General features: G+C 35.3%; 1 protein-coding gene across 19 annotated transcripts in view; it reads right to left on the reverse strand.

Moving 5' to 3' along the window:
- CACNA2D1 (calcium voltage-gated channel auxiliary subunit alpha2delta 1) overlaps positions 1-27,808 on the reverse strand; it is a 496,237-nt gene that overhangs the window by 97,068 nt on the left and 371,361 nt on the right. For 17 of the 19 annotated variants that reach the window (XR_010158889.1, XR_010158887.1, XR_010158886.1 and 14 more), the window contains exons 8-10: positions 23,424-23,493; positions 21,273-21,323; positions 17,100-17,199 (exon numbers count right to left, since the gene is read on the reverse strand). Coding sequence is in view for 14 of the 19 variants with exons in the window: in XM_009453456.5 (XP_009451731.1) it covers positions 17,100-17,199; positions 21,273-21,323; positions 23,424-23,493 (221 nt within the window). In the remaining 5 variants the exon portion in view is untranslated. The remainder of the gene's footprint in view (positions 1-17,099; positions 17,200-21,272; positions 21,324-23,423; positions 23,494-27,808) is intronic. The other 2 variants (XM_063815431.1, XM_016957653.4) reach the window with 1 other exon arrangement.

The following is a 27,808-nucleotide window of genomic DNA, read 5'->3' on the forward strand; positions in this document are numbered from 1 at the left end:
TACTCTGTCCAAATAGACATTAAAATACTCAAAGATATACAGAACATCTAACATAGAGTCTGACATACAGTAGATGTTAAATGGCAACTCTATTGTTTTAAAAATTATTTTAGTAAAAAGGATTAGGATACTCAGTACTAAAATTAGAACAGATTCCTAATTCATAAGATTCAGATAAACTGCCTCAGCTGTATTGAGCTTGAAATAAAGTTCACTAACAGGATGATACAAGTGTCCCTCAAACATTAGTTTAGTGTTTGAAACAGTTTCTGATAAAACTATGATCAATGCATTTCAATACTTCCAAAGAAACTTCTTATTAAATATCCCAGTCAAGTACACAAATTGAAAGATGCTTTCCAGTCAAAACAAAGTATCAGTATCTCAAATGAAATAACCCAAGCTTTTGGTTTTGTAAAGGCAGTCTCTATTTTTGCTCTAATTTCCTCTGCTGAATATGAAATCATTCCATGAAATATTTCTGAGAAGAGGGACTCTGCTTGTCATCACATTATGTCAGGATACAAACAATGAAATATTCCTGTTGCCTTAATACACGCTACAAGTCAAAGAAGCAGAAAGTTACGGGAAGTGCCCTTTGTCTGGAAATGGCAACTAGAACACATCTTCTTGGAGTACCAAGTCTTCCTTTGAATGGTTTAGTGCAGTCAAGTAGTTCTGCCTGGAAACATTAAGAATTAATGACAAAAGACATTCTTAAGGTCACATATTCTACTTGAAACTTCAGTGAAAGAGAAGTAGCTCATTTATTATTTGCCCACTCAACCTGTCTTTTTAAAATTATTTTTAGTTTTAAAAATGAGACAGGGTCTTACTATTTTGCCCAGACTGGTTTCGAATTCCTGGCCTCAAGTGATCCTCCCACCTTGGCCTCCCAAGCAGCTGGAATTACAGGCATGAGCCACTGTACCCAGCTCTCAACATGTCTATTAATTCGCATCCCTTCCCCTCAGAAAGACCGTTCTCCTATGTATGGATTCTAAATGTTTAAAGGCAGGCTTTCTTTAGGGTACTTTGTACATTGTTTAGTCCTAAAGCATTTTTAAGAAGCAAAAATAGGACACAACTATAGTTTTTGAAAAAATTGTTCAATATTTATTACTTAACATGTCTTAATGTTTTATTTTCTCTATTTCTGGCATGTAAAATAAATAATGGTGCAAAATTGTTGGCTCAAGCCATGTAATGATCAGCAAAAATAATAATTCAAATCCAGACCTGACAGCTTTGGAAAAGGATTTTTTTAAATTAAAATAATATCAGTACACTTATTTACACAAGTTGACTATGATGGATAACATATACAACAAATTTATATTTTGTAAGATTAAATAATTTAAATAAAAAACTTAATAAAATTTTGCATATTAGTAAGTACAAACACAAATTATGTTATCAGACACTATCCACATTTTGGCCACCAGATGGCGATGCAGGAAAATAAAAGGAAAATGACCAGAGGCTGTGCGCTCCAAAATTTTGGCTGTGCTTGTTTTATGTACTTATTCCTATTTTTAAAAAACTTTCAAAATTTATTTTGATTTTCATATTTTTCATAGTAGATTTGGACTATAAGAGATTATATGAAAATGATTATTCTAAAATCCGGATAAAATAGCTGATAACATTTATTCTTACAGATGTGGATACATTCCCAGTTAAGAGTTATTTCTGGAAAACTGATAAGAAATAAGATTTATAAAGTGGCTGTTTAGAATTCAATGTCTGGGTGAAATGTTATAACTGCAGTCAGGACTTTGGTTCATTTGCTACTGTGACTTAGCTGCATTTTTGTATGTTTAGTATGTCTTTGAATTTCAGAAGTCAATAAATGAATAGAAAAGCCCAGATTAATAGAAAAAAAATGCTTTCTAGGTTATCTGTTACCAAATTACTTTCCAAAAATTTTGTGCCAATTTAAAGTATATGTGTGCTAGTTTCACTGCAGCCTCATAAACACTTCCGATTTTTTATTTGCTAAATTGTAAATAAAAATATTTCAATATTTTAACTATTTGAATTTGATTGCTAGCAAAATGACCCTTCTCATATATTAATTTTTGTGTAGTTCTGTTTTTCCAGATTGTTGCTTACTATTTAATCTAAACCTATGAGCCTATTCCTTTACTATTTCTTAAAAGAGTTTTGTACTTAGAAAATCAACCGTCTATCAGTCAGGAAATTATTCATCTGTAACCTTACTGATGTTTCATGGGTTTTGGTATATAGTCATGGTGGAATTTAGTTTCCCCAACACTATGAGGTGATAACAAAATTAGGCAATTTGTTTTTACAAATAGTGAAATTTCCCATTTATGATACATTCATTCATGATACATTCCTTATAACAAATTAAGATTTTGAATACATTTCTGTAATTTTTTAGTCCCTTGTCCCTCCGTTATTTCATGAGCTTGCTTTTTAATATGAATAATTTAAAAAAGTATTAGCTAACATGTATTGAGAATCACCTGCGTGCCAGGCTAAACACTTGATATCCATTAAGTTCTTTAACTTTCAACAAGCTACAGTTTTAGTTTTAATAGGCTTCCCATTATATAGTTGAGGAAATGAGATGTATAATGTTAAACAAAGTGTTCAGAGTGAGTCAAACAGCAACCAAGATTCAGAGCTCAACCCCAAGCGCAAATTCCCTGATGCACTTTTCTCTAAGGTCTTTAATCATTTTCAATTACAGTTTAATAACAGAGGAGAAAGCTACTACATCCCGTCATGTGATATTCTTCACAACTGTCTTCCTACTGCAGTAACTTTAGAAATTTTTGTCAAATTAAAATTGCTTTCATGAGTAAATTAGAAAAACTGCCATCTTCACATGGGTATCCTTTTCATTCCAGGAAAAATTATTCATTAATTCCAAATATCAAATCTTTTAAATATATCTCTCACACTCTTTTCTCTATCTTTAATATAGGTCCTAAATATATTACTAAAAGTACTGCTAGTTAATTCATGACTTTTGCTAATGTTGTGAATGTGATTTTAATTTCTGTTGTTAATCCCTGTCCAGGGAAAACTAGAAGGTATGGTCACCCTCTCACAGTCAGAGACATAAATATCTTCACTAATGACACTCATAGAGTTGGCCACTCCACTCTTCAAGTTGACGGTGCTGTTCCCAACAGTGGCTGCTGGTTTGCGGTTTCCTTGGTCCATTGTATAAAAAAAGAAACATACTGAGAATGAATTATCTCTTCTTTAATCAATTTAGGAAAACCAAGTCTAGTCCAGGCTTTGCCTCTAATAAGCATTACAGCCAAAACTGATTCAATTATCTCCCCTAAGCTGCAGATTGCTCCTTTCTGAAATAAAGGGTTTTTCTAGATTAGGTGGAAAGCCCTTCAAATTCTAAAATTATATAATTTACATCAGCTAGTTTAACAATCAGGACAAAAATATAAATATGGAATAAATTCTGTATATGTCTAAAAAATGGCACCAGTAGATAAAATGGAATACAATTCCCTATTATAATTATAAAGACACGAATTGTGTTTGCCTATAAATGTAAATCATCATTCATCAAACATTTCAATAAATATTTTCATTTTTAAACAAATATGCCAAACAACTCAAATCATGATGTAACCTATATTTAGTCTGTTTACCTTGTTGAAATCTTGGATGGATTTCTGAATAAGTCCCAATTACCATTTTTAATATATTCTTTTTATATTTTGATAGAGAAAATTTTATAATTCTCTAATCATATTCATTTAAAAACATTTGAAGCCATTGAAAGTATGCTGTTCCTTTACTTGAAATGTAAACTGAATTTAGGATCCCCCTGCATCTCCACCTGACATTTCTGTCTTCTCAACCATCTTTTAACCAACCACTGTGCACTCCTGAGTCCACAGCACTTTTCCAACTGGAAAAATGGGCAGCTTTCTTCCCCACTCCATCATTCTCCAGGTACAATAATCTTATCAGTATTATTTCCATTACAAATGTTTTTTGCATAGCCCTCTAGAAATTTGAATGCCAGCTCCTGAAGACAAAACCTTAATGAAATGATGAAACAATCACATACTCTCTGATCTGGTCCCCTTTACCAACACTGTGAAGCAGACATGACCAATATGTACAATATTTTCATGATACCTGAAGCTGAGTACTTGGAAAATTCCCTAGTTGAAAAATAAAATAAAATAAAACAGATGGCTCAGTTTGCTTGAAGAACACAATAAGAATGGCATACGTAACTAATGTGTTTGTAGAGCAGAGATACCACAATACTGATCATATGAGTGAGGATGACTGGCCACATAAGAACACGAAGTTAACTTATCACTGATTGAAACTGTTTATAAAATTCTGACATCCATCTAGTACATTTTTTGTTCAGCACTGTTCTGATTGACAAAAGGTAGAGTCAATTCAAGAACCACCACTACGTGCCTTGAACTATTCTATGTACAGTAACATTAGTACAAAAAAGACTCTCTCTATACTCAAAGAAGCGTACATTCTTGGAGAGGAGGGAATACAGAGATATAGAAAATAACAAACATATGTAAAATATCAGGTGAAGAGAAATGATAGAAAAAATGAAGTGACGTGAAATATTAAATAAACGAAGTGGTTGAATAACTAAAATTGGAATGCTGTCTGAGAGACAGTAGTCAGGGAAGGCCTCTCTATCAGGCAGTATTTGAGCAAAGACCTGAGCTGGGGGAAGATCTGGGGGATGATCAGGCAGCTATCTAGGCCTGGAAGCATCCAGATTCATGTAATGGTAAGCAGAAGTAATTTCTCATCTGTATACATCTATAAGACATTCACTAGACAGAAAGGATACATCTGCCTTTTAAGAAAGTTTATTCACATCACCAATGAATTCTTTTAAACATTAAATTGTATCTGGGATGCAGAAACAGCTGATGACAGTTATCAACTAGGGTTGAAGGAATTATATTCAATTTAACTCAGTTCCACTGAGACAAATTATATACATCTGGAAAACTTAGAGCATGATTATGATATAAATCAATGACAAAAAGATAGGTAAAGAAGATACCTATCAAACTACATAGCAGGAGAGATTTCATAACATTTTAAAATATATTTTAAAGTGTGCAATAAACATGGATTACTGAACAAAACATTACAAAGGTGAATTAGTTGTAGAAAAAAGTAATTGCCAATATTTTTATTTGAAGTTTATAAGATAACTTATACAAATTGTCACTTTATGAAAAATCTCTTATACATTAACATAAGGTAAAAATATTTTCATGTCTTAGCATATTAGTTTTCAAGCTATAATATATACATCAAAATTCTCAAAATGCTTTTTTTATTCCTCTAGGAATTTGATGAAATAGATTTTTATTCAACAAGATTGCAGTGTATGCATTTTACTAAAAAGTTCTCATAGTGTCAATTTACATTTGAATTTCTTTTGAATTTTAAGCCTACTAAATAATTAAGAACAAATATGATAGTTTAATTTAATTTAAAGAACTCTGCACAATTCTCCTACATCTATTGCTCAGGCCAGCCCAAGTCACTCTCTTTACCTACACTCAAAATTAAATGAAACTATAATTTAAAAAATTTCATCTAATAAGTACTGACATACATGACATCTTTTCCTAGTCCTTCAAGCCCCATCAAATAGGTCAATAACTTTTATAATTTTAAAACCAATAGTTCAGTTTAGAATAAAAGTATTCCCTTTGCCTCACCCTGAATATTACTTTGCTATTTCCTTTTTACATATATGACGAATTTCTAAGTGCCAAAAACTTAGTGTGCCACGTAATGAATGGGAAAAAAAATACTTATCATACTTGTCAACACCTTCTTATAAACTCTCTTTATATTTCCAAAGCAATTAAGTTATCTTCTGGCAACTCATTAAAAAAAAAAAAAAAAAAGAAAAGAAAAGAAAAATCCTAAATAACCTTGGCAGCTTTGCCCTGCTATTACAACAACTAAATTTGTCTTTTCCTTTGACCTTTTCTTACTGTCCATAATTTCTTTATGTCTTTTAAATGAAAATACTTTTATAAAGGTCCCATCTTTACCTAAAAAAAAGTGCATAAGAAGATAGAATTCTTCTTCTTTTAACAAATTCTCTTAATTCCATTTCTTCCTGTTTTAAGATCTCCCCCCATCCCCAAAGAAACAAATGTCTACAAAATAAAAATATTCAAACATCCATAGTATTAAGAATTCTATAAATTACCAAGCTCTTAAAATCTGAGTCAGTGAAAAACATGATTATTTACAACAAGCCCCAGTTAATCATCTGCTGAACTTGCTAAAGGTACCTCTTTAGTATACTGATTTCCTCTTCTATAATGACGCGAAGCCCGCCAGTTGTACACACAGTTAACAGTAATGCGATAAAAACCCCTGCACAGGAATCACCCGGGGGACTTTCCAAATGCAGATGTTCTCCTTAGCTCTGGAGTGCAGCTTGAGATGCTGCATTTGTACCAATTGCTTAACAGAGCTCCCAGGCAAGGCTCAGACTGCTTGGCTACAGGCCCCACTTCGATGGCAAGAGAATAAACTGCAGTCTTCTTGTTGACATAAATGAGCAATAGATCAACATAAAGTTTTCCTGAACTCTAGATGGATGGCTTTTGATAAGACAAGAAATTACTCTCTTAGATTTGTCACAAAACTATATTGGCATGGCAAATATCTTTTATTTTATTTGAGCTCTGGCAAAAAGAGGGTCTGTTTTCTAAGAAACTTTTAGCACTGGGGGATAGAAATTGCTTTTAAGTTCAAATTGTGCAGCAATTTACAATTGTACTCATTTTCATAGGCTGAGTAGCGAAGTTCCTTATCTAAAAAAGCCAACAAAACATGTCCTTGTCTAGGAATACATTAGGCATATTTTAGAAGGAAATCTGAAATTTAAAGCACATAGGAAATGGAACAATTGAAATCATCTCTTACTTGCCTACACAGTGCAACTCCATATTTAAACAACCCCCTGCTCTGATATTAGTTGGTGCTAAACAATCAAGTCAGGAACTGAAATGTCTGAGATTTTATAGCAGTTGTAAGCTAACAAGTAAGCCTCCTACGGTGTCATAGATAAAAGGCAGAAAAAATACAAGCCCTCTGAGTCAGAGACAAAGAGTTTATTACTCACAGCAACAGAGGAGCAGAGTAACATCTTTGTTTGCACAAGCTGCCCAAACATCAATTACCACAGGATGACAGGAGGACAGCCAGGGGTCACCTGCATAGGTAGTGAGATGGGTTTCCAGCCAGGAGTCCCAAGATGAGGAAGTCCCTGATCTTACACAGGGGCTTCTGATGGCCCACACTCATCCTCCCCTCCAGAGAGACACAATAGTTTAACTACTCTGCAATGAAAATCTCTTCGGGAGAAGGAGAAATCTCTTTACTATCCTGGAATGCAAATAAATCTGAATAAATTGGCTGTTAATGCTTAGACTTAAATGTGAAAGATTCATAAAGAAATGTCTCCCAACAGTTGGTGGAAAAATGTTGGAAGATGACACTAAATAACAATAATCATCATCATAATACATGATTACAATATATAAGCACTTTACATGTGACATTTCACTTGGTACTCAACATTTCAGCAAGTTAAATTATCCTGTCCATTTTTAAGATAAGGAAACTGACAGAAGCCCTAGGTTACTTGTGTAAGGTCATAAAACTAGTAGTTTCCAAAGCTGCACATTATTCCTATGCAATTCTACCAGTCCATCTAAGAGACAGGGTTGCCTGTGAAGAATGAGTCAAACCAGATGTGAGCTTACTAACACTGTCCATGCAGGGATAACGTGTTGGCAGGATCATTCCATCGTGTTGCTCTTTACTTGATATAAACCAACATATATTGGCTCCTTGAACTGCATACTGTGGAAAGCAAAGACTTTTACAATCTTTAGAATACCATATTCAGAATTATTGTTTGTTTATATAGACAAATAATAAGCACAGACCTGTCTCACACAGAGGTCTGGACCCAGGAAATCTGCAGGCTTTTATAGCAGTTGCATTTAGGGAAAAGCTTCCAGCTGGGAAAGGGCTCACCTTCCTTTCCAGCCTCCTATTTAGCTATGGTTCTTCACTTTTGACTTTGTACTTACATTTATAAACTGTCACTTCTAGGACTGCTGCTTAGCGACTACAATCTGGACAAAAGGTACAACTAACTTTTTAAAAAGTTATCTCCTACAAGCAAGAGCAAAGATATAAGGAATTATATTTTGATTATTTTTTTTCTGGTAAAAAATCAAAGACAGTATTTTATAATGACTGAATTGGAAAAGCTTCCACGAGGAAAACTGACTCAAAGATCCTTAACATAATCATAACGTGCATCTAATTCTTTAGTAAGAAATGTGTGGTTTTATTAAAAGACATGAAGATCTTCTTTGGTTGTTAACTTTTAGCATATTGTCTGCAATCCATATACATTTTCCCATCATCCTCCACTGGCTTGCAGTATTTTACTCCTAAAATGTCAAACTCCCTCACATTCATAAACAAATTCAAATCCCTGTGTCAACACTTGAAATTCTGCCTGCAAATCAGAACACGCTGTGATTGAATTGCTGCTCCTATCATCTACCACTGACTCCTATCAAAGCATATAACTGGATTAGTGGGAAAACAGCTACATTATGCTTGCATTTCAGCTTTGCTAACAGCAGCCTTCCTTTCTGCAACAAAGAACAACCCTGGAGATAGTAGAAACACTCACAAATGATGCAGCATTAGTTCTGACATCTTATACATGATTTAAGCATGAAAAATTACTGTTATTTTTAAAAAGAATGAAAGGAACTTAGACAAATAACCCTAAAAATGAGAGGCTACTTGATTTTTCTGTTTGGTGGCTTCTGGGCAACTTTGGGAAAGTGTTAATATAGATTGCATCCTGAGTCTTTGGATGACCCACATTCTTTTGGGTATGAAGATAAAGAGAAATGCATGAGGTCTCTAAGGAAAAATTACCGTCAAAGTTAACTACAGAACCACTCCCTCCTTCCTCAGTGACTTATTACTATGGATTCCTGAAGTTACAAAAGCTAAAGGTATATCGTTGCTTTCCTGGACTTTCAAACAGCTTTAGAGAGAAAATAAAATACACATGCACACATGCACGCACACATACAATTTGACATTATAAATATATTTTGAAGGTTTTTTCCTGAGAATTTCCATATCAGTAAATTGTTAAATCTGTATTTAATGAGAAGGGCCTATATGTTAAAGACAAAAATGTAATTTTACTTTTTTCTTACCAGAATGTTGCATAAGAATCAATTCTTTACATGTATCAATTTCAGACAGTATATATATTCAAAATAAAGCAGAGTAACTCATAAGACTGAAAAATTTCTTTAAAATTATGAATTTAACGTGGTTGACACTAAAGATTATATATAATGTGGTTGACACTAAAGATTATAAATGCAAATAAGAATATATGAAGTTTGATAAGAGCAAAAGATACACGGTAAAGAAAGTAAATAAATATTCCTGAAGATGTAGCCTCATAACTTTTTGGTTAAATCTAGAATCATGAATGAAGATGGCTACGCTCCAGTTCTTTCTCTTTTCTTGGAAAAATTGCTAAGACTTTTTCTACTGTTTTCTTATCCGCAATATTAAGAATGGTAGTATTATCAACCTCACAGGGTTGCTGTAAAGACTAAACAAATTACTATGAAAAACACTTAGAACGGTTTCTGCCACATGAACATTGCTTTAAAAAAATTAAATGGCCTGTAATCCCAGCACTTTCGGAGGCAGACGCGGGCGGATCACAAGGCCAGGAGATTGAGACCATCCTGGCTAACAGGGTGAAACCCCGTCTCTACTAAAAATACAAAAAAGTAGCCAGGCGTGGTGGCGGGCGCCTGTATTCCCAGCTACTCAGGAGGCTGAGGCAGGAGAATGGCGTGAACCTGGGAGGCGGAGCTTGCAGTGAGCCGAGATGGCGCCACTGCACTCCAGCCTGGGTGACAGAGCGAGACTCCGTCTCAAAAAAAAAAAAAAATTAAATAATTACCTATCAATTATGATTAAATAGAAGGTTAATGCACAAATAAGAAAAATAATGAACACGTGTTTACTTTGGATTTTATTTGTACTGATTTTCTGAGGAGCAAATCTATGTCTCAATATAATCACTTAAAATTATTTAGTGAGTTTTCAATCATAAAAATGTATTAATGATTATTTTGAAATAATAAAATTAAACAAGTGTACAGTTAACAAAACTTCAGAGTGTAGTTGGCAAAAAAATATTTTTATAGTAAATAAGAGCCATAAACAAGTAAATAAGTAACCAAAACTAATTAAGCCTAAGGAGGAACTAGGAGCTGGGACCAGTAATACCAGGAGCCGAAACCAGTAATACGTATCTCCAGAAGCAGAGTGGAAAGTCACTATGACCTCATCTTTCAAATGTCTTCCTGATTATTTATCTTTTAAGTTCCATGAATTGTGCGTGTTTCAATATTACTTTTCTGCCCTATTTATGACATATTAATGGAGGTATTTTAATAACTTTTAACTTGAGGTACTGAGGTGCATACTTCCAGGTGAAATGTATTCCCAGTTTTTCCTACGAGTAATATATTCTGTTTTCCCATATGCTTTTAGCTCACACATTCAAACCACACCAAATGAGTACACCCAGCTTAGGATTTACAAAGAGCTGTCAGTGCATCAGTAAAGTCTGTATTAACCTGGTTCACAGAAACCACAAGAAGATATCCTGCAATTGTGTTTCTTAAGAAATTAGTTAACAATTTTCTTCAAATAAATACGCGTTTAACAACATATTTTTTTTAGGAAAATCAATGCCCTTTAAAACTGGCAGGCTTTAAGAATCCCAATGCCCATTCTAAGTTCTTTAGGAAATAAATGTTAGTTGCTGACTAAATGTTGACAGTATAAAATTCATTCAAAGCTTGCTTAATCAGAAATCATTTTAAAGCATTTTATTGATAGCATTATTCAGTTTCTAATCAAGCTAGATGATATTGATGCCCTATCCATTTTTCCATTCATGTCAACCCAACTTTTAACTGCCTGAGATTGCAGGGAACCCTCTGCTGTTGCACATGGTGGTCTGGGAATGCCAGAGAATTAACATTACTTGGGAATAGTCATCAACTTTATATACTCCAGCACATTTTTCCCCTTGGAAGGGATAACTCTAATTCATGAAATCTATACTTATTCCCAGAGAAATAAGCTGCACTCACTCACAGTGGAAACTTGTTTGAAGATGAATCATTTATTAATTCTCTGCCTTGTTTTAATTCCCACATTTCTCTAAGTCTTTTCTAGAGTTACTTTCCAAATAAACCATTTAAGCTTGAATCCTTGTCTCAGTGACTATTCTGGGGAAAATCAATCTAAGCAGATACCACCAGTGTTCTTAGTAAGCAGACCTTCAGAATGGGATTCCAGAACTGAATCATTTCCTAAATTACATATGGCAACAAAGACCCTATTGGTACCTGGGGGCATAGTCATCACTGGAGTCAAAAAACTCCTCAGATGCTATGGCAACGCAATTGCTAAGATTTTCATCTGCAGTGATCAGAATAAAATACTGATTAATGGGGATGCACCTAGCGTTTGAGAGACATGGGGACAACAGTAATCATAAAACTATGAGTTGGCTGGTTGTTGAATTTCACTGAAGAAAATGATAGCCTTATGTCAGCCAACTATCAACTAAGGCCAAAGTAAGAAAGCCAGAAAACCTGTGTGGCAACTAATTAAAAGATTCTCATTTCCCATTTTGGGAAGGTCAGCATGTGCTAGAAATTTGGCTCAGAATTTTCTTTTGAGAATCTCAGAATTATAAAGTACGCTGCATTCACAAACTTGGCAGCTTTCTATGCAAAAGTCAGAACATCAACAGGCAAGGAGAAGCACCCTTTGTACTAGGATGAGGACATCTAAGTGGACTTCAGAATATAAAATTCTGGATTCCCCTATACCCTCTGGACAGGCAAAAGTAACCTGCGACCCTTAGTTAGAGGGCAGTAGCTTCTGCGTTCCTAGAGACCATAAAAGATGATGCATACTTTCCTCATGATCTGATCCTATCTCATCTAATGGCTTTAGACAACAAAAAGGCCAAGTACCATTTGACCCAGCCATCCCATTACTGGGTATATACCCAAAGGAATATAAATCATGCTGCTATAAAGACACATGCACATGTATGTTTACTACGGCACTACTCACAATAGCAAAGACTTGGAACCAACCGAAATGTCCAACAATGATAGACTGGATTAAGAAAATGTGGCACATATACACCATGGAATACTATGCAGCCATAAAAAATGATGAGTTCATGTCCTTTGTAGGGACATGGATGAAGATGGAAACCATCATTCTCAACAAACTATCGCAAGGACAAAAAACCAAACACCACATGTTCTCACTCATAGGTGGGAATTGAACAATGAGAACATTTGGACACAGGAAGGGGAACATCACACACCAGGTCCTGTTGTAGGGTGGGGGGAGGGGGGAGGGATAGCTTTAGGAGATACATCTAATGCTAAATGACGAGTTAATGGGTGCAGCACACCAACATGGCACATGTATACATATGTAACAAACCTGCACATTGTGCCCATGTACCCTAGAAGTATAATATATATATATATATATATATATATATAATTTAAAAAAGGAAAGAATCCCAAAAGGTTACATGACAATAAACCTACTCAAAAGTTAAAAAAAAAAAAAAAAAAAAAAAAGGCCGAGTATCAACACGGCCCACCTTGAAAAGTACAGTCTCTACTCCAAGAAAACAAAAAAAAGAGGATATTTAACAAAAGAGTTGCAGGATCTGCCTAATATGAACCAGAAGATACTGAGATAATATGCCAGGGAATGGATGTTTAGGGATATTGAGGCAAAATATAACTACGTTATATGTTGTGGAAAATAAGTAACCTACAATTAGAAAACTCATGGACTCCTATACAGTTATAAATGGCATGGCTGGTTGTCCAAAGTCCTAAAAGGATCAAGATTAGAAGATGTTCCTCATACATAGTTTTGGAGAAGCAACATGAGGATGGACCTATGGAAGTAGGCATGAAGCATAAAGATGTCTTTGTTTTGCATCAATGTTTGCTAGAGAACATTCGTCACAGAAAAGGCACTAAACAATTGGGTAGATAAGATGATCTGTCCACTGGAGATCATCCAGCTCTGTATGTGTCAACTGTACTGCTTGCAAAATAGGCCCATGAATGGAGGAGCTTGATAGTAGAGAGAGAGGATACACATAGGCCTAAAAGCTCCTCCCATTTGATGCAACTACTGCCACTGGTAAATAACCAACCCACGGGAATAGTGTGATGCTGAGTCCTCATTATAGTACCATTTCTCAAAGAAAGCAACCAGCAACTCGATGTAAAAAATTATTATATTGCATTTTACCCCCTTGGAGAAGGGGTCAAATTTGTTTTTCCTATTATGGATACAAATTCCAGTTATGGGTTCCCCTTTCTTGTTCACAGATGAGGTGTCATCAAGTATCACTAATCCTCAGGTTCACAAATACTGACTGATTTATCGTGGGATACTGAATAACATCTCAAACTAAGCAACACATGTTATAGTAAAGGGAGTCCAATAATAAGCACATGACCACAGGACTCACAGGGTCTACCATATGTTGCATCACTAGAGGCTGCCAACCTGATAACATTGGGACAGTCTCCTCTAAAGTTACAACTAAGGCTCCAGCTTACAGATGAAAATCTGATTTGGGGATGTTGTCTTCAAGATGCGATATGTATTTTGAACCATGGTGCTATGTGCTGAAGCCAGCTTGTAACTGCTAATAATAATTTTTTTAAAATGGTTGAAATTTTCACGAAACTTAAAAGTCAGTTAACCTCACATTGGTAGCTTAAAATTGGTCATAGTGGGAATATTTGCATCATGAAAATTGGCAAATGCTACATATCAATTTTCTCCTCCACCCCTGGCTTTGCCCCTAAAAGGTAGAATGTATGAATATGAAAACCAAGGGGGTAAAGTAGGAAAGTCCCCTCTTACTATAATTAAAAGTGATCCACTTGGGAAAGGTGTACTTCTTGTCATTGAGACTTCAGGCTCCACTGAAATAAATGTTCTGCTTTCCAAGTGTGTATGTGTTGGGGGAAAGGGGCAGGTAATGCAGTGCTCCTATCAGGGTCACAGAAAGAATTTAACTAAACCTAAATCTATAGCTACTATCTGAATATGCTTCAATTCTCATGCCAGTAGACCTACAAGAAAAAAAAAAATAAGTGATGCTACTGGCAGGGTTCCAGTTGACAACAGGAGTATCATGGGTGTTGCTGCTACATAATAGTAAGAGGGAACTTGGGATTCGTTCAAGTATGTCTGTGGTTGGAGATAACTGTGAATGGACAACTGCAGAAACCACTGTTTGAATGGGCACAGAAACCATGGATTCATAGGCCCCAGGAGTAAGAGTCTGGTTCCTCCTATCAGGCAAGCCACCAGCACAGGAGTTGGCCAAGGCTGCAGGGAAATTAGGAAAGGTATTAGAGGAAAGAAAAGATGAGTATGAATTATGTCCTTGGTTCTAAATCTAGAAGCCCACCATCCTGATGTTCCATGTTTCTTTGTTTAAAGATTGTGACCAGTCTCCATCTTTAAGAATCATTGACTGGATAGACTGGATCCTGGGCCAGGCTTCTAACTACCAGCACCTACAACTTTTTGTTTCAGTACTCCCTCTTGTGGCCAGTCTGTTTTTCCCACACACAGGGAAGGCTGCTACCTAAAACCTCAGCTCCTTTGGATTTGGGGCAGGTTAACTCTGAAGTGAATATTACGTATGGCTTCCAGAATTCCTCAGAGAATTAAGTTCCTTTAAATTAAAGTAAGATTCTGTCATTGTTTCCTTCCATCCACTGCCTGACTTCTTTAAGTAGTAGTGTTTCCTGTGATCACCTCCCAAATACACTATTTATATTTGAATCTGCAAGTGAGATTCAGCTTCTCAAAGAAGTCAGAATAAGACATTCACCACATTGAATATCTGCTAGTTTTAAATAAATTTCACCTAGATATGTCAAATCTGCACTGGATTTAAGACTTTCTCTTTTGCTATGCCATAGATAGTATTTTTTAAGAACTATCCCAATGGTTTGTTATGAACTATATGTTTATATACAAATAAAGCCAAATAAGTATCTTTCCTGATGATCTTATTTGAGAGATCAAGTATTACATTCTACTTGTTTGCATTCTGTTGAAATACGTAGTGAGCTGACATACAGGGTCAGATAGATGGTAAAATCAGACTTAAATGAATCAGAGATCTTATGCAGTATTAAGTTTTAATAAACAATGTTGAGAATACAGACAAGCTAAAGGACTTCTGAAGGTTCAGATGAAGTAGATAGAGGCCTCACACGGAGGAGGGCTTCCCAGCTCCTCCTTCCTGTGCTGAACACATTCTTCTTGCCCACATGAAGGGAAATCACAAAAAGAATTTCACAGGGCTCCTTGTAAATTATAAAATACTTACAGTTTATTCCCCAGAGAATTATATCACCTGTGAGAGTGTTTTGCCAGGAACCTTGCCTTATAGGTATCGTGTTTTACTATACCTACTCTTAGGCCGCGATACACCACTAAAAACATTTCAGGGATAAATTCTCTTCCTCCTAGTAAATATCAATAATCTAGTTACCTGGAGCTTCAGGTGAGAAGGGACTACACAAAGTCTCCTGCCTTCTTTCTAGTCTCCCTTGGTGAGTAAATCAATTTCAGACCAGCTACTTTAACTTCTTCCTCCCAAGTCATTTCAGAGACAGATCCATTTTTCAATACAAAATAACCTCACCACAAATTCCTCCTCTTCACATCTCTATGAATATATTTACCTCAAGTGTAAATATATCTTCCAGAAAATGGCCGTGAAACATTTTGCCTAAATTCTATGAATTAAAATGAGACATGGTAACATTTGTTTGTCTTATTTCATTTGCTTCATAGTTCAGTACTTTCTAGCTATGAGTAAGAGGGTCTATGATGGTTCTGAGGAGACTTTAATAAGAGCACATTCAAATATCTATTGGTTTTTATGTTAACAAGAAAAACATACTATAAAAACGTAATACATTATAGATATGTGTCCAAGATGAAATGAGGATGATAATGAATAGAAAACTGCCATATAATCATACTGCCAAGTTGCTATTTTCTAGGAGTTTCAACGGTGTCCGTGAGTAAAGGGGCTCATATTACTTATTTAAGCTCTTCTGAGTGAAGGAGAATATGTGGAATGCTTTTTATTTATAGTCATTACTTCAATTACTTTAACCAGGGATAAATTCTTAGAAACTCAAAAAGGATCCTGGCATAGAATTATAAGAAGATCCATGCGGCACTATTCACAATAGCAAAGACTTGGAACCAACCCAGATGTCCAACAATGATAGACTGGATTAAGAAAATGTGGCACATATACACCATGGAATACTATGCAGCCATAAAAAATGATGAGTTCATGTCCTTTGTAGGGACATGGATGAAGCTGGAAACCATCATTCTCAGCAAACTATCGCAAGGACAAAAAACCAAACACCACATGTTCCCACTCATAGATGGGAATTGAACAATGAGATCACATGGACACAGGAAGGGGAACATCACACACCAGGGCCTGTTGTGGGGTGGGGGGAGGGGGGAGGGATAGCATTAGGAGATATACCTAATGCTAAATGACAAGTTAATGGGTACAGCACACCAACATGGCACATGTATACATATGTAACAAACCTGCACGTTGTGCACATGTACCCTAAAACTTAAAGTATAATATATATATATATATATTATATAAATAAAACCTTAAAAAAAGAATTATAAGAAGATCAGTCACTAAAATAGGACAGGTCAGTAAGATAGTCTTGCAATATATCAAAAATGTCTCAGCCTCTATAAGATAAAAGTATAAAGTACCTAAAGTCAGGAGAAGATAGAAATTGCAAATTTAATTCAGGAAAATGCAGTCGTCTTATACTTACTGAAGCTACATTCACGAAATCATCATCTGAGAGGGTTTCTAACATTTCGGAGACAGATGTTCGGATCAGTTTAAGTGTCAATCCACTAACACTTCCACTCCTAGAAATAGACAAATGGGTCCATACATGTTACTCATCATGTATTTAATCAAGAACATCATAAGGAAAGATAATGTATGCACTGACCCTAGATCTTTTATATATTATTTAAATAATAATTTTGCCCTTGAAAATCAGTTTAAAAAGTTACATTTTTTGATAGAAGTGGAAATTATAAGAAATCCTGCCTTTTTTTCCTCCCAGTATCAGTATGTGTACATTTCTAACTGAAATTATCAAAATTACATGTTAAGTGACAATTTAAAAAAAATATGGATACTGATGGTATAGTCACTCATTCGGTTCTGTTAGCCAAGAAGGAAGAGAGGAGTAGAGAGATTAATAGACATAGTCATTGCTCCAGGGAGCCCATTGTTAAGTGGCTTTGTTTATAGATTGTTAAGCAAAACCACATGGGCCACAGGAAGGAATGCCTCCAATCAGCTGTGGGGTTTCGTGAAGTGTGTGCATGAAGCAGAAGTTTTCAGAGAAAATGGTGAAACATCCTTGAAAGTGCCTCAGCTGGGAGAGGATCAGAAAAAAATATCTATCGGGTACTATGCTTATTACCTGGGTGACAAAATAATCTGTACACCAAATGTCTGTGACATGTGGTTTACCTATATAACAAATGTGCACATGTACCCCTGAACCTAAAATAAAAGTTTTTTTAAAAATGCAAAAAAAAAAACAATAATTATAAATCCACATAACAATTATGATAACAGATTTGCAAGAAAATGCCTTGTTCTGCATCCTAAAGTAAATATCCACTAGAATTTATTCTTCATTTTTCTTTCCTCTACATATTCTACAATACTTGGTGACTTCACCTATGTGCAGGGCTGGCTCAACTCTAGGCGACTAACCCCCACTTCTACATCTCTAGCTCCCAACACTTTCCTGGTTTTACCCTTCGAGCTGCCTGCTGAACCACTACGACTGAATGTCCAAAATGACACATTACTTCCAAACATATTTTTCATTCCTATTTATGTTCTTGGTACCAAAGAGTCTATGTCTCATCCATCCAATTTGTTCTTCCCTCTCAACCTTCCTGTGCATTCAGGCAAAATCCCTTATTCATTCCACTTAAGTGTTCCAAGGCTATGGTCCCCTCTCCATCCTCACTCCTCTCTGGCTCAGTCTTCATTATACGAAGATGCTGAGCTACAGTAATAGCCAGTCAACCCAGCAATTAGTCTCCTTCACATGCTAACAGGTGAAAGTTCTAGAAACACATCCTGACCTAATATTTTTAACAGCTCATAGATACCGACTAAATAGCCAGAAATCTCAATAGCCCTGTATTCCAATCCTTTCATTTTGGCATTTTCTCTCTCTCCTCCCTGTAACCACCCAACAGGTTCTTCCTGCCTGCTGCACTAACAAAGACCATGGCATTGCAGTAAAGAAAGAGTTTAATTGATGCCGAGCCAGTCATGCCAGACAGGAGATGGTGTTATTACTCAAATCAATCTCATCAAAGGCTCGGAGGGAGATTAGGGATTTTTCAAAGACAGTTTGATGGGCAGGGGGCTAGGATATGAGTGCTGCTAATTGGTTGAAGATGAAATCACAGGGGTGTGGAAAATGGCCCTCTTGTGCTGAGCCCACTTTTGGGTGAGGGGCACAGGATTGGTTGAGGCACAGGTCCCCGTGGGACCATCTGCTAGAAATGCAAAAGCCTGAAAAGATATCTCAAAAGCCCCATCTGAGGTTCTAGAATAGTGATGTTATTTGCAGGAATAATAGGGGAAGTTGCAAATCTTGTGACCTCCAGAATAATGGCTAGTAATTATTTAACTACGTCTACATCTTAGTAGAATTCAAGTTTCTCTTATCCTCTAATTTGGTAGCCTTTCATTAGTTTTATAAGGGCAGTTTCGTTTTAGGGAAGGGCTATTATCATTTAAACTATAAACTAAATTTCTCCCAAAGTTATCTTGGCCCACACCCAGGAATGAGCAGCCAATCAGCCTGTGAAGCTAGAAACAAGATAGAGGCAACCATGTCAGATTTGTCTCACTGTCAAAATTTTGCAAAGGCATTTTCAATCCTCTACCTCCTCCATAAATGTCCCCAGACTTACCTGTGCAGCTTCACTTCTGGCAATTCTTCCACCTGAAATTCCACTGTCTTTCCTCTCCCCTCCCATGCTTGCCTTTGAAAATATGAGCCATGAGGATTCAATCCCAATTTTATCTCCTTAATGCTTTCCTGATACATTAAATCAAGTTGCTATCTCTTATGTATTCCTTTAGTGCTATGTCATACTTTATATCTATTAATTTCTACAATTATTTTTGTTATTTGTTAAGGTCTAGTTTACCTAATACATTTGAATTATCTTTGAGATCAGGTACTATGTCTTTTTTTTTTTTAATATACTTTAAGTTTTAGGGTACATGTGCACAACATGCAGGTTTGTTACATACGTATACATGTGCCATGTTGGTGTGCTGCACCCAGTAACTTGTCATTTACATTAGGTTTATCTCCATCTCCTTTTTTTTTTTTTTTTTTTTTGAGACAAGCTCTTGCTCTGTTGCCCAGGCTGGAGTGCAGGGTATGAACACAACTCACTGTAGCCCCCATCTCCTGGCCTCAGGCATCCTCCCACCTCAGCCTCCAAAATGTAGCTGGAATTACAGGTGTGTGCCACCATGCCCAGCTGGTTTTTCTTTTGTATTTGTTGTAGAAATGAGATATTGCTTTGTTGCTCAGGCTGGTCTCAAACTCCTGGGCTTAAGCCATCCACCTGCCTTAGCCTCCCAAGTGATGGGATCACAGGCGTGAGTAACCACGTCTGGTCCCAGTAACTATGTCTTAATCATCTTTGTTTCTATGTTACTACACTGTGTGTAGGAAGACCTCAATACATTTCTGTTGAAAGAATTTTTGAAAATAGTATTTAAACTTCATATACATTTTCAAGTTTGGGATATAAATTTGGCTTCTATAGATTTTGAAATGACATTATTTCTGGATATTATTATACATCCAACAGGATTATAATATATTGCATTAATATATTGACTTATACTTAAGAAGAAGATGAAGGATTAGCATATAAGATCCATAATTTAATTAAAGTAACATGAGGCTTAAATGCATCTTAAGAAATAAAATAAGAATTAACATTTAAATTACATTTGTTGAATTCATTTATCTTCTCTTTCTCAGACTGGGTTATAAGAGTTTGGACAACTAAAATAAATTGGTTTACTTGAGCTTAAAATGGGGAAAATTCAAATGTTAATACTTGCCTGTGGGATTTAGCTGTCCCCAAATTACTAGATTTTGTTTCTTCCAATGAGACAAAGATTTTTTTTTTTTTCCTCAGGGAAAAACATGAGCATTTCTTCTCTTGAGGAAAAACATGAGTAACCTAAACATTTTACACTTCATGTTTATTTTAATTCCTTGATTATTGCTCTTTAAAAAAGTAAATCTCCATAGCAGGATATAATCTTTTCAATTTCTACATCTTCAACCTTATTAGAAAACGTGTACACTTGCAAACATACACATATATCTTGAATTGAAGCACTATAACAAAGAGACCAACATAAAAACTCAAGGAATTATTTTTTGTATATCACCATTTCACTTTTAAAAGTCCCAGACTTTTTTCTTTTTTTTCTTTTCTGAGACATTGTCTCTTCACCCAGGCTGGAATACAGTGGCAGGAACATGGTTCACTGTAACCTTGATCTCCTGGGCTCAAGCAATCCTCCCACCTTAGCCTCCCAAGTAGCTGGAACTACAGGTGCGAAGCTACCATGCCCGAACAAGTTCCAACATTAACTTATTTAATATATTTCATATTTAACATTATATGATATGTAATATTAATATATGAATACCCATATAGATTCTCTTCATGTTTAATTAAATAATTTGTTTTGTTATTGTCTTGATATGGCTTCATTGCCTGAATATAAAACTCATCATAATTTTTCTTTGTTTCTTTTTTAACCTATCAAACCTTTCTTAGTCCCACCATACTACTGTTATCCACAAATCCTCCCATATTCTCAATATATAAATATGTAGTATTTAACAACTCACACATCCACCAGAATAAGCATGTCTTTAGGAGATGCAGCTCCTTGGATGTACCTGAAACAAATATTGTAATAAATGCTTTTCTCTTCCAAAATATCAAACACTGATATTTGTTGAATTGATACTTACTGACTCTGAGACAAGGTTTTTTTCCCCAAGCAAAGACCCACTTCTATCTAAGTAGACAATGGTTTTCTATTCATATTCTTCAATGTCAGTTTGATAAAAGCAATATCCAATATAACAATAGAGATGTCAGAAGCATAATATTTAACATTTTTTGATATTTATAACAGAAGATGAAGAAACATATTTTAACTTTGAGAAGAACATTTTTCCTGGAAAAACTAAATTATCTAAACTCCAATTGTTGACCACAGGTTTAAAAGTCACTTTAATGAAAAATAGACTGTCATGTTTTTAAATGTAAAAAATAAGTACAAAAAATAGATAAGTTGCTTAGGAACATCAAAAAGCAATATCAACAAAAAAGAAATATAACTGGCCAATAAAGAGATTAAAATTAGGCAATATGTGATGTTATTACCAAGAATTTCAATGGCTCTCAAACTTTACAGTGTTTAAGAATCACCTGGGGAATCAGTTCAGAATATTAATTTCCAAATTCAACCCCGTGGAATCAGAATCTCTGCATTTTAAAGAGACTCTAGAAGAGATTTATGCAGATGGTTCAGTGGTTGTGGAGAGAGATCATCTTGATTGTGTATGACTGACCCAAAAGCTCACTCACGTTGCCTGGCCACCAACTGGAATGGGGCCTGACTTCTCCGACAGGAAGGGCTGCACCTGACATCAATTTTTTTACTTATTTCTGAAGCCATCACTGTAAATGTAACTTCTCAGGAGGCTGCCAGTTAACTTTCCAATTAGTTTTCAGACAACATACAGCACAATTAGTTCTGTGTTGAGGAAGCAGTTGGAGTTTGTAACCTGCACCCTTGCTTGATAAGAAGGTAAAGTGGCAGAGTGGCAGGTGAATTTTCATGGACAGCAAACCTGGCTGATGCCTAGTATCTTAATGCTGGTCCAGGTATGCCACTCAATGGGAAGATAAGAGAAGACAGGACATGTCTGCCTCTAGTGATTGGCACCCAGCTTCTAAGTCTCCTCCAAAACAACCAATTCCTGAATTAAAACAAGACGATATATTAGTTTTTAGCTCCACTCAACAGCCCCATGGCTCCACAGGAAGAATATGTAAATTAGTAATAATTGTCACTATTAAACATGGTTGGTGTAGACATAAATTGCTACTGGGATATTTAAAAGGACATCTAAAAGCCTCTAAATACAAGTCTTTGGAATCAAACATTATGCTCTTGCAATTTGTCTGAACCCTAGAAAAAAGTTAGAAATAACCTAAACGTCCAATAATAGGGGATTTCATAAATAAGTTTCCATATAGTCTTCATTCAAATGATGGTATGTGTCTTTTCTCATGAATATGTACTCAAAAGTTATTGATATGAAAAGTGTGGGATACAAAGCACTTATACTGTATATGTGAACTCATTTCTTAAAATTCACACATTAAATACATTTTTAAAAAGCAAATAAATACAATTAATAGTTTTAAAAAACCCAAAAATAGTTGTTTTCCAGTAAGTCCAATTACAAATTATTGGTATTTTTCCAGTTTTATGTTAGGAGAACAAGTTGTTTCAGTAGTGAGGAACAAATAAGTCTTCATTTTGGAAAAAAAATAAAACCTAAGCTATATGAATATAACTAGGGGCAGCTTTTACCTTGGGGCCAATTCTCATTAGTTCACTGCCAGAGGCAAATTATCTCCTACTCTATCTCATCTCTCTGTTGGAGCTCTACTCCAAGCAAACTGGATCCCTGCCATAGAAATCCATACCAGCTAAGAGGTGTAGTACTGAGATTAAATATAAAACTTAAAGTAGTCCATTTGAAATGAATGTGATAAATGGGTTCACCTATATTAATTAGCATTACCCACTTGAACTCATCATTTTCATTTACCTTTACCTATATTTACTTATTTTTAAAAATCAGATCACTTTCAATAAGTAGTTAATACTCATCCTAATAATAAAAAATTCTGACTTTTTAGCAAATATATATCTTCTTGCCTATTTTATCTTTTCATGGCTAGCTAAAAATTCTTACCATGGTCTTCTGCGTACATCATAAAGGTCAATCTTATTTGGAGTTCTACTATTATCAACCCATGGTGAAGCTAAAAAAAAAAAAAAAAGAGAGAGATATTAAATCAAAATATTAGATATGCTCTAAAAATAATGAGACTTTAAAAATCACAAAAAGCAATAGATACATAATTTCACTTACGTACTTCAATGTTCAAATGAGAGATATCATTTTTAAGCTCTTATATTGCTTTAACATGGAAAACAACACGGCAGTACAAAAAGGAAATCAATGATAGTCAATTCTCTTTTTACGTGTTATTTCAGAAATAAATTTACACATACAGTTTTTCCGGGTGCTAACTTAATATGTTTTAGTAGGTGTCCAGAGGTTATAATTTTTTTCCTAACAGAAAATTTATGTGCCACTAATGAAAATTGTGCTTTCAATTATTTCCTCCTTATATTTTCGTTCAATGCCATATTCTCTTGGTCTATATAAGACAGCTGTTTTTCTTGGGTTTTTATGTAATAGCATAATTTTACTCAGTCATGTTAAAATAACTAAAAGGTCAGCTACAATTAAAACAACTCCATAGAAAGCTGTTTTCTTTAAATTTATTGTAATGATGTGAAGTAATTCAAGCGCACATTCAACAATCTTGTATGACTTTCACAGCCTTTATCATTTTGCAATAATCAGAAATAACTTCATCTAGTTGTATTGATTTTTAAATGCAATTAATTTAAATCTATTCTAATTAAATTGACACTTACTTTAATTAAAATGCTTTACAAAGCTTTACATGCATGCACACCTTAGACCTAATGAAAAAAATAAATGCTGATGAACTGGATGATAATTTCATGCTGAAGTAGTCCCCGTACTTGAACATGTTTAAACATATGACTCCTGGGCAAATGCCTAGTTCATATGACTTATGTTCCCCAATCAATTTCGCTTTTCTGAGAAACTGTGGAAATTATGAAGAACTTTACTGAGAGTCAGGTTTATTAGCCAACTAAGATAATTTGGCCAATTAGGATATGTCAAAAACTATATACAATGAAACTCTTCCTTGACTGTGAAATTTTTTTCTTATTAGTAGCTATATTAAAAATGATTTATTTGTTCTAAATGACTAATCATATTTACAAAGAATAGTAAGCTTAAATATAGCACTCTTCCAACCATTATTGACACAATCAATGTAACTGAAATGGTGAGTTTACTGCAATTTGTTCAATTTGCACTTGCAGAAAGTGAGAGTCTGCGACGTAAAATAATCCTTTTTGTGTGTATGTGTGTGGTAGCACTAGAATTAAGTAATAAGCATGCTGATACACACATCACTTTCATTATCCCTCTATGATATCTGACTCTCCAAGATAGGGTCTTAGTAATATCTAAAATTTTATAGAGATTGTATCCTACTTTCAGTACCATGCTATGCTGATAATACATTTCCTGCCACTCAACTCCAAATGCACCCTTCTACCTTGCCCTATGAAAATGGATCTGGGCCCTTTCAATACTTTTCCTTTATCAGATGGCACAATTTCAAGGTTTGCCTGCAAATGATGCAAGACAGACACTGAATGAGAAAAAGTATTTTTCTTCCTTGTTCTGGTTTGTTTGCTCACAGGCTCTTGCAGCATGTGCTGCTGTCTGGTGTCTGTCTCCTGCACTGTCTGTATATTCGCCAGAGCTCAGCTCCTACAGTGTTGCAGTTTCCCCAGATTGCCCACTCCAGCAACATGGCCAGCTTCACCAGGCTCAGGCTCTAATTCTGTCACCTGTACCCCTCCAGCCCTGCCCCCTGCCCCAGATATTTTTGTAGAGGAGAGCTTACAAGGAAAGACCTGGAACCTCAGAGGGTAAATTTCCAGCAAATCCTATCAGTGTGGCATCACAGTGACTTCTCCACCTTGGTGGGCCATGACCATGGCCTCTACAAGATGTGAACCTCAGCCCAGGGGAACTGGGGGATTAGGAACTCTGCCTTGGGCACTCTAACTCAACCCTAGGGGCAGTTGTTATTACACATTATATAATATTATATCTGATATTCATAAATCCTTTAGAGTTCTCTGTACTTCTAGCCAATCCCTCATTACTCCAATCCCTATTGTAGATAATTTTTTATTGAAAAATAAACTTTCCTTGTTCAAAATGCTGTATTTTTTCTCTCTTCTGATTGAACCCAGACTGACACAAACGATTGAACCCAGACTGACACAAAGGTAGATGAGAGAAGTGATTAGTTACCACTGCCAATATGACAGCAGCAATCCTGAGTTAAAAGTGGTCTGCAACGAATCTGACAAACAACTTAAAGAAATTGGAACTTGAAAGTTATGTTTCAATTAGATTTTTGAATTGTTTACCGATCACATTCATCTAGGATTTCTGTTGTCACTACCATTGCTAATTGAAATTAACTGTGATATATATTACTATGTTCAATAAAATGTATATCTTTCTTTAAGGAAAGAAAAAAGTTAAAAGGCTATAATTTACAGTATGAGCCAGACTATTACATTTTAATATTGTTTATAACCTTAGGTGGTTTATATTTCAAAATATTAATAATCTTCTCTTAGAGGTTTTCTGAGATATTTACTCTTAGGTAGTATCCCTTGATTAAACCAAATTAAGATATTAATGTTATGGTAAAATTGAACAACATAATTTCTTCTGTGATATTACTAATTCCCTTGTTGTAAAATCCCATCATGTCATTTAAATAGTTCATTCCTTACATAGGCTCAGAATTATGAAAGATCAAAGAGTAAAAAGGCTAATAACCATACAAGTTAATTCCCTGAAATAATCAGTTTCATAACCGGGCACAGTGAAAGCTGCATGTTTAGAGAGGGAAAGAGAACTTCCAAAATTCCTGTAAAAAGTGAAATGTTGCTCAGTTTAGATGACTTTTTAGTGTTCCAGGAAGATTTGGGGATGGGCAGAAGAGAGAACTGAAAATGACAGTTCACAATGTAGACGTCTCTTTTTTGAATGTCATCATTAAAGGTGATAACAATGATTTACAGGAATGTTTTCCCCTGATCAAAAATGAACTGTTAGTGTGTCCTTTACTAAATCAACTGGTCTACCATTTACTTCACCTGATACATAGGATGTGTTACGGGTGTTATCAAATTGTTGATTTAAGCAGGCATTAACTCAGAATACTGATATACGTAATAGGAAAATATTCTTGAGAAAGTACGCAGATTTTAGTGCCATTTTCTGGTTAATATGGTCTAAAAATAATAGCGAAGTACCCCTTTTTTTTTATTTCAGCTGCTAGGAAAGAATAAAGCAAATAATGATGCATTGAGGACTGATTCTCTCGGTAGAAACATCAAATGACAGCTAATTGCATTTCCCAATTAAAAAGTTCAAATGTATTTTTTCTAATCCTAAAAACTTCACAGTCTTAGTCTCATGATAATTTTAAAAAGTAAATTTCATATACTCAACAACGCCTTTAAAAGTCACTCCTGGTCCTTTGCCTAGATCTAATTGGTGGACCATTATTTTCAGTTTGTCTCAATCATCTCCTATAGAGTATTAGTCATGGCTCTGAACTGCAAGCCAAGATAATCAATTGGGACTATTTTCAAGCCCAAATTATTTCACTAAATGTGTACTGCATAGCTCACAAAATTTCCATAAATTTCAGTGTTGCTCAATTACTATCATCCCAGAATGGATCCTCCACAGTCCCTAATTTGCACCATGGCTCCAATAACCAAGTTCAGGGTAGATGACTGTCATTAGAAGAATGTGGATTATACCCACACCAAGGTGCCAAGAAATCTAGGAAAGCAAATAGCTGGCCTTTTCAGATTTTGAGTTATCTGCTCCCGAATAAAACTTTTAACCTGGGAAATACTTGACATACAGGAACAAGATTCTATGTTAGCCATGGTGGCACAAAAGCCTTAATGAAAAATCTGAAATCTTTTGTATCTTAGTATAGTAAAGTACTTCTAATTCAAATAACAGGCTAAGTTGCGCAGGGTGTGGAGAGCGGTAGTGCATGGATAGATTCTGCTCCAGGCAGTTATGCAGTCTTAAAGCTGGGAGATCTTTTGCCTCCTTCAGCACTTGGATTCCAAGGGCATCCAGGACATTGGGCTTGCAGCTGCTAGATGGAGGGAGGAAGTGTGGAGAAAGCAGTCTCAAGTCCTAAAAATCTCAGGCTGGAAGTGACACATATTACTTTCACTCATTTTCTATTGGTATGAACTTGTCATATGGTCCTACAGAGACAAAAAGGTGGGAGAAATGTAGTCCCTGGCTAGGGAGTCTTATTTAGAAGAAAATTTCCCAATGGAATGGGAAGAGAGAACTTTGGTGGACAGCTAGCAACCTTGGTCACAGGTACAGATGGACAA

The sequence above is a fragment of the Pan troglodytes genome, chromosome 6 (genome assembly GCF_028858775.2).
Source record: "Pan troglodytes isolate AG18354 chromosome 6, NHGRI_mPanTro3-v2.0_pri, whole genome shotgun sequence".
Taxonomy (NCBI): Eukaryota; Metazoa; Chordata; class Mammalia; order Primates; family Hominidae; genus Pan; species Pan troglodytes.